The 17,447-nt window shown below is 37.8% G+C and overlaps 1 protein-coding gene across 2 annotated transcripts in view; it reads right to left on the reverse strand.

The window, feature by feature from the left end:
* Positions 1–13,639: 13,639 nt before the first annotated feature.
* SLC4A4 (solute carrier family 4 member 4) overlaps positions 13,640–17,447 on the reverse strand; it is a 462,487-nt gene continuing 458,679 nt past the window's right edge. For both annotated transcript variants that reach the window (XM_082726304.1, XM_082726303.1), the window contains one exon: positions 13,640–14,337. In XM_082726304.1, coding sequence (XP_082582430.1) covers positions 14,322–14,337 — 16 coding nt within the window. In that variant the 3' untranslated portion in view covers positions 13,640–14,321. The remainder of the gene's footprint in view (positions 14,338–17,447) is intronic.

Below are 17,447 nucleotides of genomic sequence, written 5' to 3' on the forward strand. Positions count from 1 at the left end.
TTAATAGAAATAATCCACAGAACAAACAAATTGGAACTAAGATGAAATGGGGTTTTATATAGTCTTAAAATACCTTTTCAAGAAAAAAAAACTGCAAAAGGGAAAAGGTAACTTCACAGTGAACAAGCTGGCAGACACCACCTTATTGAATAATTAAGGCAAATTCCACCAGCAATAGGATAAAATGTAATTGTGACCCACCTGGTAAAATGCAAAGAAAAGAATGTAGCATCACTTTTGAGATCTTCCTGCCAAGATGCAGAATCTGAATCTAAAGATAAGAAAATAGCAGACAAACCTAAAGGGAAGGACAATCCATAAAATAATTGGCCTGAAATCTTTAAATGTGTCAGGATCATTAGTCAAGGAAAGGCTGAGTTGCTGCTCCAGATGGAAGGAGACTAAAGAGACATGACAAGTATAAGCAATGTGATTTTGAGCTTCATCCTTTCATTATAAAAAATATCACTTAAATGTGATTTGAGGGTGAGAGGATAGTAACACATCAACATTAATTTCCTAATTTTTAGGGTAGTATTAGGGTTATGCCCTTCTTATAGGAAGTACACATTCAAGTCTTCCAGGGCACTGAAGCATAACACCAGCAACTTACTCAAAAATAGGTTCGGGGAAAAAGAAGTCCTTTGTATTTACTGTAGTGGAGTTTTCCTCTTAATAAAGAAAGAAACAAACAATAATATCACATTTACATATCAGCTCAATTCTCCAGAATTCAGCTTGATTTCGAATATGGTACAAGTAGATCTTCATCTGTCAAACCCCTGGCAGTCTATTGCTTCCCTTAGCAACTGACTAAAAGTCACACTGGTTCCCACTTAACACAGTTCTTAACAAATTATACTTGGTTTTCAGTCTTTTCAGCCAATGACTTCTTATATAACCACTGTTGAGGTTGACAAACCAAGATTGCCAGAAGCACGCTGAAATAAAAATAAAAATAAAATAAATAATAAAATAAAATAAAATGGGTGAGTGGGTTTACTTGCAAGGGGCAAGGGACAAGGCACCCCCTAGGCACCACAGGAGCATCTTCGTAAGTGGGGGTTGAGAAAGGCTTTTTATGGGATTTGAGTTTATGCTGGATGATCCTGTGGAGTTAAAAAAGCAGGGACCAATTCTGAATTAGAAGCTGTCAAGAAGCAGGGGAAATTCAGTGATTGGCAATCCTAGTGCTTTTCATCTAAGACACGGAGGATGAAGGCAAGCCTAGAGTCGCCCGTGGTACAGAAACAGCAATCAACCACGTCAGTCAGAAGAGGGGGGTGTTTAGTCATTTCTGTGGTCAGGTAGCAGCAGCCTTGTCTATGGCTTGATCTTAGCAACGCATGTATTCTATTGAAAATACTGTGGTCTGGTTGCCATCAGGGCTGTTTTTAATTTCTCACCACAAAGGTGGAAGGAAAAAAGTAGGCCTATAAGAAGCAGACATGGTAAACAGAGGAAATAAGCTCTGCAAACTGTAAGTACGGGAAGAAACAGCGTTAAAATAATTATATGAAGGAGGAGGAGGGAGAGAAGAAGAAGAGGAAGAGGAGTAGGGGGAGGTGGAGGAGGAGGAAGAAAGAGAGAGGAAGGAGGGGCGTGGTTGGAGGATGGGGACGCCACAGCAGCAAGCTGGATGCTGATTCTAAGGCCCTACATGCACCAAACATTTTCAATTCTCAAAGCTACACAGTAAATTAGCTAATACTACTACCTCCATTTTACAGATGAGAAAACTGAGGTACTAAGAGATTAATTTGCCTGATATCGCTCAGCTAGCAAATAGCAAAACCAGGATCACTATACAACACACAATGCTGCGTTTATACATCCAATGGCCAAATATTTACCAATGCTACCATATACAAAGCACTGCCTGGGTATTACATGAAACAATATGATGTATCACCCTCTAAAATGTACCCAAAAACCTCATCCAAACATGTGTCACTTTTGTCAATCCCCCTTCCTCACCTCAGCTCCACATTTTCAAAGGCTACAATGTAGTCTCATGTTTCATGATTGAAATACAGGATCAATAATGCACCTCCCCTTAGCTTACCCACAACTCAGTCCTTTATCTCTCTTCATTCTTTTCTCCATGCTTAGATTTTCTTTTTTGAACTCTGTTGCTCATATATGCTCCATGTGTTGTGCTAATTGCCTGCTTATATTTCTGTATCTTAGGAGAGATTTTTTATTTATATTTTTGGCTGTTCAGCATCTTGATTTCCTTTTAGGGAATTACTCCTACCCAGTATGCTGATAAATGTTTAAAAACTGGCTCTCCTTGGGGAGAAAAAATATTTTTAAATAATATTTTTAATAATAAAATGTTATTTGTTACACATTTTTATTGTAAATTTTATTCATAGACTTTATGTTTTATAATAAATTTTACTCATATAAAGAACATGTAACAATCCATAAATAATAAGAAAATATATAATACTGTCTCTTCATTGTAAATTCCATATAGCAATTAATTTTCCCAGAATGCTTTGGTTGTTTTTGTAACTTTTGTAGCCAAACTACAGTTGTAGTTGATGACAGAGTATAGTTACGACTCTAATATTGTTGGTGTTTTCATGCATGTGATGAGTAAAGAAAAGGAAAACAACAGAGATGTACGTGAGAACTTTTTTGTTTGTCCATGACACGAGTCCTTTGCTGAATTTGATAGTAGTGATTGAATACTGGAAGAATATTTCTTCAATTTCTTTACCTCTTAATAATGTAATGGCTGCAGATGTGACACGATTTTAAGTTTCATCTGCATCATTTATATTTCTCCCTCACTTTCTTAAGCATGAACAACCAACAAAAAACAAATCAAGTCCTACTTTGTAGCATTTGTGAATGTGTACCCCATAAAGTAGTCCCAACCTGGCCAATTTCAAGCCACCGATGTGAAGCACAATAGCACAATGGATAATATTTCCACTCCACAGCCACAATATATGTAAATAAACTCAAGAACATGAATAATAGTAAAATGTAGTAAAATCATTAGAACGTGGTAGGTTTTGAGTATTTATAATCTTTGTTTCAATATAATTTAATTGTAAGTTAATATAATTTAAATTAATGACTATTTTTAACAACTGGATTATAAACTTTCTAAAAATTTAACAACTGTCTCCCATGAGCAGTACAAGCCAGTCCAGCAGCCTACAACTGTTCTTCCCCACTGGTCATGGGTAGTCTTGGGTAGAAGGGACCAACTTCCTGTTTCGTAAAGAAGATGGGTCTCCTGTTTACCTTAAGTAACCAAGGGAAAAGCCTAGAAACTATGCTTGGCCTCTTATGTGCCTCTCTGGGGCTCTGAATCTTGACCGACTCAAAAAAGAAGGGAAGGAACAGTTGGAAAGATCCATCACTCAACATGGTGGCAGAGGCTAACCAACCAGCTCCTGCTATGGAACTGGGCTATGCTTCCCTTTCTATTGTCTGGAGGTGCCTTGGTCACTACCTCTCTCAACACCTGTTCTCAAGCCCGTGATCCTCCCATATTCTTTCCATAAGTTACATTTGATATGTTTCTATTGCTCACAGTCAATAAACCCAACAGTTATGGCATGAGTTCCTTAAAAGCAAAAACTGGATCTTCCTGTTTCTAAAGTCTTGCACCTCACATAGTTCTAACACCAGGTGAAGGCTCAATACGTTTCTGCTAAAATGAATATGTGAATAGATTTCATAATCAGGGTGACTTCCCAGATTACATAGATCATATACAAGCCCGTAACATGATTTGAAATAATGAAGTTGTGCTCTGAGTTGCAGAGGTTAGGAATGAATGTGGCAGCACAAGGATAATGTGACTCGGATAATGATATGGAAGTCCCCTCCTGGCTGGAGAGGGATATATTCCAAGATCACCAGGAGATGGCTGAATCCACAGATAGTAACCAGCCCTATATATACAGTTTTTTCCTATACATGCATATCTATTAGAAAGTTTAATTTATAAATTAGGCCCAGTGAGAGATTAATAATATTAATAAAATAAAACAATTATAACAATACAGATCTTCCTCAACTTATGATATGGTCATGTCCTGATAAAGCCACCTTAAGTTGAAAATATCCTAAGTCAGAGTGCTTTTCCTACACCTAACCTACCAAACATCATAGCTGAGCCTTGCCAACCTTAAATGTACTCAGAACACTTACATTAGCCTAGAGCTGGGAAAATTCACCTAACACAAAGTCTATTTTATAATAAAGTGTTGAATATGTCAAGTGATTTAGTGGATACTGGACCAAAAGTGCAAAACAGAACGGCTGTGTGGGTAGGGAATGCTTGTAAGTGTGTCGGTTATCTATACTCATGGTGGTGTGGCTCACTGAAGCTGCCGCTCCTAGTTTCACGGGAGAGTAGCACACTGCCCAGCTAGCCCGAGGAAGAGATTCAAATTCAAAATTCAAAGCAGGGTTTCTACTGAATGCCTACCATTTCAGCACCATCTGAAAGTCAAAATATCATAAGACAAACTATCGTAAATCAGGGTCCATTTGTATACTGTAGCAAAAGTTACATGAGACGGCACCTGGATGGCTCAGTCATTTAACCACCTGACTCTTGATTTAGGCTCAGGTCTTAATCACAAGATCATGAGATTGAGTCTCATGTTGAGCCCACACTGAGCATGTAGCCTGTTTGGGATTTTCTCTCTCCCTCTCTCTTTCTGCCTTTCCTTGCTCGTGCTCTTTCTCTCTCTTTAAAACAAAAACAAAAACAAAAACTATTATTATTATATGAATATGCTCTCTCCCTTACTCTTTCTCTCTCAAAATGTCTTATTGTACTTTACTCACCCTTCTTCTTGTGATGATGTGAGAAGATAAAACACCTAGGAGGCCCCGTGACCTAGATTTAGGCTACCATTGCTCTTCTGACGATTCATCAGAAGGAGGATCACCTGCTTCCAGACATCTCAACAACTGAAACTGATGAAAACAAAATCACAGATAAGGGATTTCAAGTGTCTTTGTCAAGTTTCCCTATATATCATGATGTTGATAGTCATCTTGGTTATAACAATGATATTGGCTGGTAGTGGGGGGAGGTGGTGTTTGTCAAGGGTTTGGATATTTACTATTCCTACTCTATAGCCTCTCCACCCACCTGTCACTCCAGCCATTGCAGAGCCATGAACATCTCACAGGTGAGCCCCACTAGCCCCTCACCTCAGCTCCACCACATTCTCTGGTCCTCCCCTGACTTCTTGATACGGCACACCCATGTATGTACAGTTTAGAAGTGAGGGAATCAACAGTCAGTCTTAATCAATGGGGATTAGACAGGAGTAGCTAATTCTTCCTCTCTTTCATCCTCCCAAGAGAAGATTCTGAGGAACATTTGTTCTACATCGCTTTTCAGAGGGTCCCAGCAAGACTGAGCCCCAGTTGCCCAAGGTAATGTAGACTCAGTAACATACTCTCATGTTGGTTTTCTCTCCTTCTCTACTAGTCCCAGTTGCCCACTCCTATTCCCTCAGATCATTTTCCAAATAAGTGAAAATTTGGAGCTCAAAATTCTGTTTTGGGCTCAGATTTTGGGGGAAGTCCAGACTAAGATAATAACTCTGAAAAATACTTTCTTGTTTTTTTTAAGATTTTATTTATTTATTTGACAGGGAGAGATCACAAGTAGGCAGAGAGGCAGGCAAAGAGAGAGGAAGGGAAGCAGGCTCCCTGCTGAGCAGAGAGCCTAGTGCGGGGCTTGATCCCAGGACCCTGGGACCACGACCTGAGACGAAGGCAGAGGCTTTAACCCAATCAACCACCCAGGTGCCCCTGAAAAATACTATCTTAAAAGAAAGAGTGATGTGGCATTTTTCCTCTTCAACCCTTCCTAATATCTTAGTTATTCACAACTTCTCCTAAATTGAATCAAATTTACAAATGTAGTTGTCAGAATTCAACAGTAGGTATGTGTAAAAAACTAAATTGTGTCCCTCCAAAATTCATATGTTGAAGACTCTCTTCCTAGAACCTTGGAATGTGAGGACAGAGCTTGAAGGTGGCCAACTGCAAACCAAGGAAAGAGGCTTCAGAAGAAACCAAGACCTGCCAACACCTTGAACTTAGACTTCCAGCCCCCAAACTGTGCAAATAAATACATTTCTGCTGTTTAAGTCACTGAACCTATGGTACTTCTTATGGTAGTCCTGGCAAAATAATTCAGTATTTTATCAGAAAATAACATTTTTTAAAGATTATTTATTTATTTGGCAGACAGAGATCACAAGTAGGCAGAAAAGCAGGCAGAGAGAGAGAGGGAAGCAGGCTCCCTGCTGAGAAGAGAGCCTGATGTGGGGCTCAATCCCAGAACCCTGGGACCATGACCTGAGCCGAAGGCAGAGGCTTTAACCTACTGCCACCCAGGTGCCCCAGAAAATAACATTTTTTTACCCTTTCCTACTATAGGATCTACTTACAATCCATCAAGAGAGAATTCTTTTAGGAAAGTACAGAGATTAATAATCATTATGATAGTGCTGAGTCACTGAAAAAAAAAATGAAGTTTTTCTAGGATTCTATCTATATGACACCAAAATATTTTCTAAGGTTTTGGGATTTAATTATACAAAACTTCCCTTATCTGGGACTACAACTTATCAGAAATGAAACTATATGTTGGCTAACTGAACATAATAAATTTTTAAAAAATTAACCAAAGACCTACAGTAAAAGCAAAAAACTGTAAAACTCTTAAAAAAAAAAACAAATACACAAACATTAAAAAAAAAAAGAAGAAGAAGAAGAAGAAATGAACCATTTCCATACATTGCTGTATAAATAATCTCTACCACAGCAGAATTTTTTAGCTGTCGGGTTTGGAAAGAGCATTCTTTTCTCACGTTGCTATAGAGAGAAGCATGATTAGACATTATATCAAACACGGATAAAACCTGGAAATGTTCACAGATTCCAGAAAGTATTTCAGATTGTGAAATAAAGAGTGAGGGTGAATTACATCGAGTTGTTTTCTGTATTGATTTAATGTCTCGTTAATTTTTCTGGATCATAGAGAGTTCCCAGAACCCTCGGCTTTCCTCTTTAGTTTTCCTTTGATCGATACTAAACAATCGTGCATGTGGATCCGCCATTGTTACTCCCATAGGAAGGAGAGAGACCGGGAAAAGAGAAGAAAATAGGTGAGGCCGACACGGTGAGGGCTGTTAGCTCAGCCAAAATGAGTGAAAGGCAAGACATACTCTAAAGGGAAAAAATTATCTCAATTCTTTCTCCCATAACCCAGAGTTAAAATTCAGCATAGAAGGATCATTGGAAAATATTAAAGAGCCATGATTAACATCATATACAGAAATTTTATCTGAAATTGTTAGGAGACTGGGACACAGAAATACAAACATCCATAAGTAAGAAACTGCTGCTTGACAGCAACACATCACTGTTCATGTTTATCCAAATGCCAGCCTTAAATTCCTGAAAGAGTCACAATACATATTTTCTACAAAAACAACAACAAAAATATATTTCTAAGTTTGAGTGTATTAGCTAAAACTGATTTAATGGAATGAAGTTGTCTACTGTGGAAACACGCTACCATGGAATTCTATGACAACAGGCAGAGAGGTGACTTCAGCGGAAAGGATATGATGTGGTCTGGAGAAGTACACTTCCCCTGGAAAGCATGTGCCAAAGATACACAAGCCCATTGTCTATGTAATCCCTTATGTAGTCACAAAAGGTATACTACTTCTCCCAAGGGATTGTTGAATTTTTTACGTGTTTCAGAATAAAGACTGAAAGGCCTTTTGATATCCCACTATTTAATTTGTTTGATGTGTTTATAGAAATTGGGGGGCCATTCTTTATCGAGAACATGAGAATGCAAATTACTCTAGGCTCCATTGGTTTGAACCACGTGTAATGTGAACTAATTACATGATTTATTCCAGAACGGTAATGAGATTACTGGTTAGTGATCAGTCATGTGCTGGATCAGTTTCATTGGTCATCAATTTTTAAGCTTCGTTGAGGGATTTACTCAAATGGCATATTTAATTACCACAGATAAAGAAGAAAAAAGCCATCCACCAAAAAAGAGATGGCCATTAGGGGTTATCTAAAGGCCTGTCTGAGATGATAGAAGGAAAGTAAACTCACACTGGGTTCAGTAATAACCAGCCTTCATGTCTAAGCTTCAAAGACGACTCTGAAATACAGATGTGTTCCTTCTTACCCCAGTCTGTGCTTTCCTTTTTATTCTGCCAGTGAACAGACCATTTCCTTCCTTTATGCTTCCTTGCTTTCATGCTTTCTTCCTTGCATTAGGAAGGAGCGAAAGCCCTGGGCCCTACTTTATGTTATAGACAGTCTGTCAGGAGGTTGAAGTGGAGAGGACTGGGGGAGAAGCTGAGGCCTTCACCTGAGGCATTAAACAAAAGCTCTGGGAAGAAGTAATAAAAGGCTATCTGGAAAAACATATTCCATATACACAGGGACCAGGGTCTGTACCGTAAAAAGTTCTGGAATGGTTGGCGTATGCTAATAAATAGATAATGTCATGCACAAATAGTGCTTTAACAGGGCAGTTAGTACTTACTACTAAAAACAAAACAAAACAAAATTTGGACTCTCCCTAAACCCAAATAGATTGAGAAAAAGATAGAAACTCTAAAACCAATACAAAGGAGTATATACACAAATTCTGGATAATCTATGACAGCAACCCAGCAATATATTTACTACTACTGCTCTCCGAGAAGGTGGAGGTGCCTTTCCTTGGCTGCTTATGGATATGTGAGTGTGTGTGGCCTGTTGGAAACAGACACTGAATTTAGACAAATGTGCTGCCCACTCACTGGCATGTGGTTTTGGCAAGGTGCTGAAACCACTCTGAGAAGTAGTTTGTATCTTCTATAAAGTGTGAAGAAGAAGAATATGCACCAGGGTTATTTCCAAGAGGATAATCACGTTTGTAATTTGTTCTGCAATCAAGTAAAAAATGCACTTAAAGCACATCGCTTAGGCAATACCTGAGAAATGTTCATTTCCATCTTTTCTTTTTCCTCCCACCATACCTGTATCCCTGCTGCTAGTCATCCATGGCATAAGGAACAGAGGCGATGGGTTCATGGACACTGCTTAGGCAAGTGTGCTCAAACAGTTGGGTGATTCGACCATGTGCTGAACAGAAGCTCCACAGGAGAGGAGGGCAGGGGGAATTGTTTCTCCCACTCAGCACATAGTCAACAAGACACATTTTTAGCAATTCTATCACAAAACTGTGACAGTACTACGTTGGCATGAAAGAATGAGAACAAGTAAAATATGGTAGCCAGACCCCCATATGGGAATGAGAAGGTGGTCAAGGTAGCTGCGTCACTAACTTCTTGCCTTTCCCCTGCCACGGTGGGGCAGATGAGGTCCCTGAGGCTCGGCCACACCCAGGCTAGCTCCTCCAGAACAATGTTAGATCCAGAAACAAGGCAAAATTACCCAAAACTAATTTTAAAATTCTGGCCCCCATTCCTTCTTTTTCAGACTAGAGTAACAAGATGAACCTTTATGGCAGAGCACAGGAAAATACACAGGGAAAACCTAGACAGGTGCTAATTTTCCTGCGCTGATGTAATCCTCTTGGTTGTTAAATATCTTGCTCGGTACCATAGCAGATCTTCCCGGATCACTGAGCAATATTTCTTGAGAATACTCCAGATGATTACATCACGAGGCATTGTCATAATGTGCTTCAACACAAAATGGGGAGTGGAGAGGGGGGAATGATTCAGAAGACAAGTCTGAAGCATAATTGGACAAACACTGCAGTCTCCAGCTCTCTGTCAGCAGCAGACTTGGGAGGCTAAGTTTCCACAATATTTGTGAAACAATACTCTGTAGCCACAGGCTTATGCTATTCTTGTAATGATTTCATCCAAGTCCTCAGCCCCTTACAAAGGCTTGAGAGGATTATGAATTTCAAGACAGACACCCACATAGCAGTGGGATAAACTGTAGAAACCAAGAGCTCGGGAGCAGGGGGGTGGATCATGACCTTGAGTAAACACTTACTGCTTGACCCATTTGTTTCCAGTTGTAAAAGCCAGAGCTCCAAACTTCCATAGGAGTTTATGAAGATGAGTTGAGTATCACTTGGTCAAGTCTCTTTAACAACCTTCCCCTTTTTCTTTAGTCTTCCTCCCTCTGCCTATACTCCTCCATTTACCCTTCTTTCTTTCCAACCTATGATGAGGTTGAAACTACACTGCAAAGCTCAAAAAACAGAAACCCTACATCTCAAGGTGAGAGAAACCCTATTCAGACCCTCTAAGTTCCCTTAATCTCCATAGACCTGATTTGACGGTAGACTGGGAACAATTCTAGCTCAAAGCACAATATTATTATCTTGATACTTTAGGTCAAGTTATAGAAACTAAACCATACCCAGAGAAAATATAGACCCACTAAGATGAAAAGGAATGTCTATTCATTTGAAAGATGGCTATTAAGTGTAGAAATATGAAATGACTTAAATTTTGGCAAGCACAATAAATTGAACAGAAATATCAAGGAATAGTTGAGTTTAATTTTAAAAAACCAACAGAATTCGTTTATACTTGTACAGAGATTTATTCATGCTGCTTATCTAAATCCAGGTAAATATTCTACTTCATGGCTAAGCACCATACCCACCAGTCCTCTTTTGCAAGTCAGCATTTTCCCAAGAAGAAGTAGGTCGGTTGAAGCCTAAGGTAAAAATGCAGTAAAAAGTTGGCAAATTTTCTGTAAATTTACAGATGTAAGTATTTTAGGTTCGGCAGGCTGTACGTAGGGATAGTGGCCTTTGTAGCAACTACTCACCTCTATAATTGTAGCTTGGGAAGTAGCCATAGATGATAGGTAAACAAATGGGTATGGTCATTCTCCAGTAAAACTTTAGTTATGAACACCGAAGTTTAAGTTTCTAACAATTTTCCCAAGTCACAAAATATTAATCTCTCTCAAATTTTCTTTAATCCTTTAAAAGTGTTTTGTATGGCTCATGCACCACACAAAAACAGGACATGGCCCCTGGTCTGTAATTGTCAGCCTCAGCACAATGCAAGGAATAGGAGTCATAGAGGCAGAAAATACTTGCCTGAATTAGGTAAATCATGAAAACTCTCTATTTTTATATCAATTTCTTGTGAGGAGAAAAAGTTATACACATGAAAATAATTTCAAAATTTTTGTACTATACACATAATAGTTGGTGATATTTGTTTATATAGACACTGCCATATACAGAATCACACAAATCAGCATAGATTGTCAAAAATCACAAAGGCAGTAGATGTGTATATACATATGTCATAAAATCTCCCATGGTGTCAAAGTTGAGGTGTGAATTTGTCTCCAATATTGTTGGCAGCTGAAGTGAAAAGGAAACATTCGATTCAATTCAATTCAACAAATATTTATTTTGCTAGTATCTACTATGAGCCAACCATAGTTCTAGGTGCTAGGAATACAATAGTTATAACAAAGTCTTGGCTGTTGTGACACAAACTAGTCAATTATATGATACTTTCTTGATAAGAGAGGATAACAACTCTTAAAGGGAAGAGGAGCTTTCCTAGGTATGTAGTGCTGAAAATAATTTTCCTTGAGGCTTCATATAGGCAACCCTACTATGCTGTGAAGACTTTTGTCTCAGTGACATGCCTATGAAAGTGCAATATTAAATTGTTTCTTGCATCTTTCAATGAAAACTGAGGGCGGGACACCAAAGCTTGTTTCAGTAAAAGTAACCCTGCAGTAAGCCAAAACAGCCTAAGGTCAGTGTATAATTTTCAGCTGATCTAAGTTAATCCAAAAATAGGACATGGATTACTAGATAAAATTCACATCTCAAAATATGCATCAGAATGATTTTGGAAACTTCTGAAATATTGTCAATTTTTGGACTACACTAGTGAATCAGAGTATCTGAAGGTGAGCCTAATAATCCACATTTTGAAAGAGCTCCTTCAGGTTTTCTTTTACCCATTAAATTTCGAGAAACTTTAACTTTTAGTAGGATTTTTTTAAGCTGTTTTCATTCTTCAGAGTTTGTGAAATCAATTCAGGGACAGCATTTTTCATGAAAGAGATTAAAATAAAATAGAAAGAATGAAATATAATAAATATTAAAGTGGATTACACTTTATTTAAGTATATATTTAAATAATATAGATGGTAAGCATAATATATTATTCAGAAATTTTTGTTTTTATGTATACATACTGTGTAATAAGTCATACATATTTATCTTTACTCTGGCCCTCACTCAAAAAAATTCTGAAAACACTGAACAAGAGGTACACGTTGACTTTCAAAAGTGCTCTGAAAATGTCAGTCTTCTCTGATCTGAGAACCAAAAGCAAATAGTTGCATGTAGCATTCTCAGGCAGGAGTCTAAAGAGCATGTATTCTGTACTTTTCCAATTAAAGTAGGAGACAATAGGGTTAAAATCTTTGGATGGATGTGTTTAAATAAGAACATTGACTGGAAGATGATGGTGCAAAAGATAATGGAGTTTTATAATGATAGTAATAGATGTGAAGGAAATTGGATCTAACAATCTCATAATAAAGTAATTATGTTTCTTAAATTGTAGTGTGTATCACTAATGGCAATTTCTATTGCATGTATCTATGCCAGAGGCACCTAAAGATATTTATACCATTACATATATATTTAATCATATAAATATTATTACATACATGTTATTACATATATAATAATATATAATTTTATATATGCAATTTATTTATGTATGTATGTATTTATTTATTATTATGTGCTTTTGTTATAACCATACACTAGTGAAGAAAAACATCAATTATCCTTTTTTGGCCATGATGTTCATTCATACTTTTAAAAAAGACATACTGTTAGAAGGCTGTGATGTCCCTGTGGATTAACACGCTGGTAAACCGTGTACAAGCTCATTACCAGCAGCAGAAGTCTTCTGGCCATAAAATAGCAACAAATATCCCAAGACCACTTTTGTGTTCTCCATTTATTATTTTCTGTCAAATAATAATGCATCCCAATTTTATTTATCATATTAGAAGAAAATACTTAGAACATTTTGATTTTGGTGCATTGACTTCTTTATGATTAATGAATCTAAATTTAATTTCGCGTCCAATCCTATATAGTCAACTCTTTATGAATTCACTCTCCTCCCAAAATCATGATGCATGTCCCATTATAGCAGGTACTATTTCAGACAGAGCAGATGCTTCTCTCCATTTCAGTATTTGTAATATGAATGCACATGCGTTGCACAAAAAGCATATCTCTCAAAGATTCCCAGTGCAGGCAGTCTCTTTAGATCTGCAGTGTTCCAGTAAACAGACACTAAGTCCAGAAGTGAAACAACAAAGGCCATAGTTCCCATTTGAACCAATCTTCGTGGAAAGCAACTTAGTTAAGTATTAAACAATCTTTACTACTTGGAACTTGTTCTTTTAACACGGAATTTATAGGAGATTTTCAGTATGTTTATGAACTCCAAAATGTCATGAATTTTGTGTACATCGATGCAGAGAGCTCTCTAGGGAGTGGACACATAGCTTTCATCAGTTTCTTGAAGGCATCCATGGCAAACAAAAACATCACAAAACAAACTTTCATAGCTTCAAAGCCAGTCTTTATTCTTTCATTCCACAATTTAAACCCTGAATGTTCTCTGTCCTCAGATAAGATCGAACACAGGTTGTTTCCCCCCCGCCCCTTGTACGTGGATAGTTTATTCTTGAAGGCTTTCAATAGGTAACACCCGAGGTTCTCTTTTCTAAAAGTGAGACAGACAAAACTTTGTTGGAAAGAATAAAAGTTGAGAAGAATGGTTTTAAAGAAGGAAAAAATGCCAAAGTCTAAGTCTCTTTAGAGATGTTTATGTCCACTTTGGAGCAGCAAAATAAGGTACAAAACTTGCTGATAAATAATGTGTAGCTTCTGTAGTACTAAGTGGAATCACAATGAAATGTCAATCCAGGTAAGTTATTAGGAAAGTGCTTTTGTTAAGTCAACATTTCTCTCGAATAGCAGAGGTTAATATTAACGTGGTTTCCTAGAAAATGATTCTCTTCTTACCATAAATCACACGACCAGTGCACAACAGAGGCCATTTTTGAAATATCTCTTAAAATCTGCAAACAAGGAAGTTTAAATACATAACATGTAGTAAAAGATATGTGGCAAACTTTATGACATGGTGAGATTTGATACTTTTTGCTTCAGGTAAAGCCGATCTTCCTTCATTAGGTCAAGATAAGTTCAGAACACAATAACCTTGGGTGGATTTTCATTAAGTAATCCTAAACCTGCAAAAGTAGGTCAGTTTTCTGAATTAATACAAAACCAAAGTCTTACTTATTCAATACAAGTTTTGTCAGTGTCAAGGAAATGACCAAATTTTTTTTCAGTAACACAAAATGTTGATTTCTTTTTTTTAAAATATTTTATTTATTTATTTATTTGACAGAGAGAGATCATAAGCAGGCAGAGAGACAGAGAGGAAAGCAGGCTCCCTGATGAGCAGAGAGCCCGATGCGGGACTCGATCCCAGGACCCTGAAATCATGACCTGAGCCGAAGGCAGCAGCTTAACTCACTGAACCACCCAGGCGCCCAAAATGTTGATTTCAATATGTGTGGCAACAGTTAGGAGTGATAGTTTAATTGGCATGTTCTTAAATCACAGAAATTAATCAATTATTCCTCTATTACATCCCAAACGCATTCACTGAACAAATCATTCACTGCTTTCTATGTGCCCTAAGTAAGTGGCTGTTCCTAAGAGTTTGTGATGGTGAAAAAGAATAGGAGTGATTCCTTAACTTAAATAGATAGAACGGTTGGTAAATGAATAAATCACTTTGTCTTGGACAAGCATTGGTAGTGATTAAGAAATTTTGGTATCACAAGTGAGATGGCAAAAAGCGAATTGTTTTAGGCAATAACAACCATATCCTGTGGGTTTATTAAGTGCCACATATTATGCTAAGGAGTCAAAAGAGCTGTGTCTAAAGTACACAGAAATCTCACAAGGCAGATATTTGTAATAGGACTCTGGGTCACAAAAATGACAGAAACCCAACTCCTAAAGCCCAATAAAATAGGAATATAGTTAGAACTCTAACCACAGGCACCAAGTTCTGGGAAAAGTGCTATTCAAGTTCCTCACTGGGTCTGTCAACTCTGTTCTCTTTGCAAGTCTCCTACACTCTTCCTTCTTGGTCTGTGGATGGATTTCCTCTTGTAGGAATCAAGACCACTACTAACATTCAAGTTTTACATCTTAAATTTTTTACACCTAAGAAAGGCTATCCTTTTGGAGTTGTAATTTTAATATTCCATTATTAGCCAAGGTTTATTCAGATGCCCAACACCAGACCAGTGGTGTTCAGTAGGTCATGTCTCTTATATTAAGGTAATAAGATCTCGAAATTTCAATCTTTCTTATTTTACCTCCTTTCATGTACTTTCATCCTTCTCTCAATTGTTCAGAGGAATCCTGAAGTGTTAGCATTTTTCTACAAGGTAAAATGAAAAAAAAAAATACATTCACATTCATTTATGGGTTTGGTTTAATTGATGTTGGTTGGCTGGATTTTGTGTTGTTTTGTTTCTTTTGCTTCCTAACTAGTTTCTTGAGACTGAAGAGGAAGTCCCTGAAGAAAGTGGGTGAAAGAGTTTATGTAACAAAGATTTAAAAGCCAACATAGAGGGAAGGAAATGACTCTAACTCCCATACTTGGAAGGAAGATCGTTGAAGGTTACCTGGGCTGAGAGAGAGATGAAGGACTGGTGGAGCCAAGACTTCAGAAGATGGAATCTCTAGACCAGAAGGATCACAGGAGAGTTAGGGATGAGAGGGAAAAGTTAACATGAAAATATGGCCAATCATCATAAAGGGCCAGCTCTAGGAAGCAGAGTGGAAGCCAAGATCACGCACTATCCCTGTGGATGCAGAAAAGCCCCGTCAGTGGTTATCGTCACTATTGGGCAAAGACTGGCTGTCATTCTCAGCTGCCTCTACTTCAGTGATGTATTACCCAGCATATGAGCCTATGCCCGTAACTTCGCAAAACCCCTTGTAGACACTATTTTTATCATCATCTCAGGACACATGTGAGTACCCCAAAATAGCACAAGAAACCAGACCCACGAAATACAGCAGTGGTGGAAAAAGGAAAACCCCAGTGCAGGTATGTGAGTGGGCTGAAGAGTGGAAACACTCACCCTTGTTTCACCACTTTGACAATTTCCAGGGTAGTCATGTAGATGGCAGGTAGGAAAGGGAAAGTTTCAGATAAGGTGCTGGCATGGGTTGCAGGACAGATGAAAACGTAATGACCTCCTGGATATAAATATTCTCCTTTGACATATGAGGCAACTGGTTTTTAAAGTTAAATACTTACCAAAGTTCACAGAGCTAGGAAATACCAAGCCACAAGGCAGACTCAGCCGTGGCTGTGAACGGTGATGCGACAGTGCCTCAACATTCAGATCTTTGTGGAAACTTCTTTAATAACTAAAAATGTGCAAGAGGTATTTGTGGAAAATTTGGAATCAAAATTTCAGCTTATTTTTTTTTTTTATGGTGCCAGCTTCTGGCACCCAGGAATCATACAGCTATCTGAGCAGCCATGGAAACAGATGGTTCTAAGATAATGTATACAGTATTGGGAGAAGTGTTTTTGGTTTGGGTTTTGTTTTTTGAAGAAAAATGTAGTTATCTCCAGCCATTATTTTTCTAGATCTGTGTGTCTTGAACTCACATTGGAATCTGAGGGGGGGGGGGGGTTGTGGGTGTTTTGCATATGTATGTGTCCATTTTAATGAAAAATTAGTATGTGTATGGTATGGATCATTTGGCCCACTTAAGTGATAATTTTCAAGGGACAGAAGGACCCCAAAGCCATAGAAAACACAGAACTTTAATTGATATACATCTTTAAGAACTTTTTAAAAATCTTAAATAAAATTCATGGTAATTATAGAAAAATCAATTATTACTGAATTATTGAATTACTATGCTTCTAAATCATCATTTTCATAGTTTTGTAGTATTGTGTTACTTGAAGATGCCTGATAGTACTAAATGGCAAGTTACAGAAACAGAATTCAAGTTAACTTGAGAATCTAATGGAAATTTTGCCTCAGGTAGCTATAAAAGGTATTGCAAATATGTTGTCAATCTCTCTCTTTCTCTCTCCCTCTCTGTCCATCCATCCATCTCTCATCTTCCCAGGTCTCCGCTCGCCCTCATTCTCTCCTATGACAAATGCAAGGAGAGCAAGGACCCGGAAGCTCTGAGTTTTTGACATTACAGCTCTTATTATTCAAGAGCAAAGAAAGAACTTCTCTCTAGCTTTCAAGTACCAAGTTCCTTAAAAAGAAGAAGGAGGAGGAAGAGAAGACAACGACCT

Source organism: Mustela nivalis, assembly GCF_964662115.1.
Source record: "Mustela nivalis genome assembly, chromosome: 4".
NCBI classification, from domain to species: domain Eukaryota; kingdom Metazoa; phylum Chordata; class Mammalia; order Carnivora; family Mustelidae; genus Mustela; species Mustela nivalis.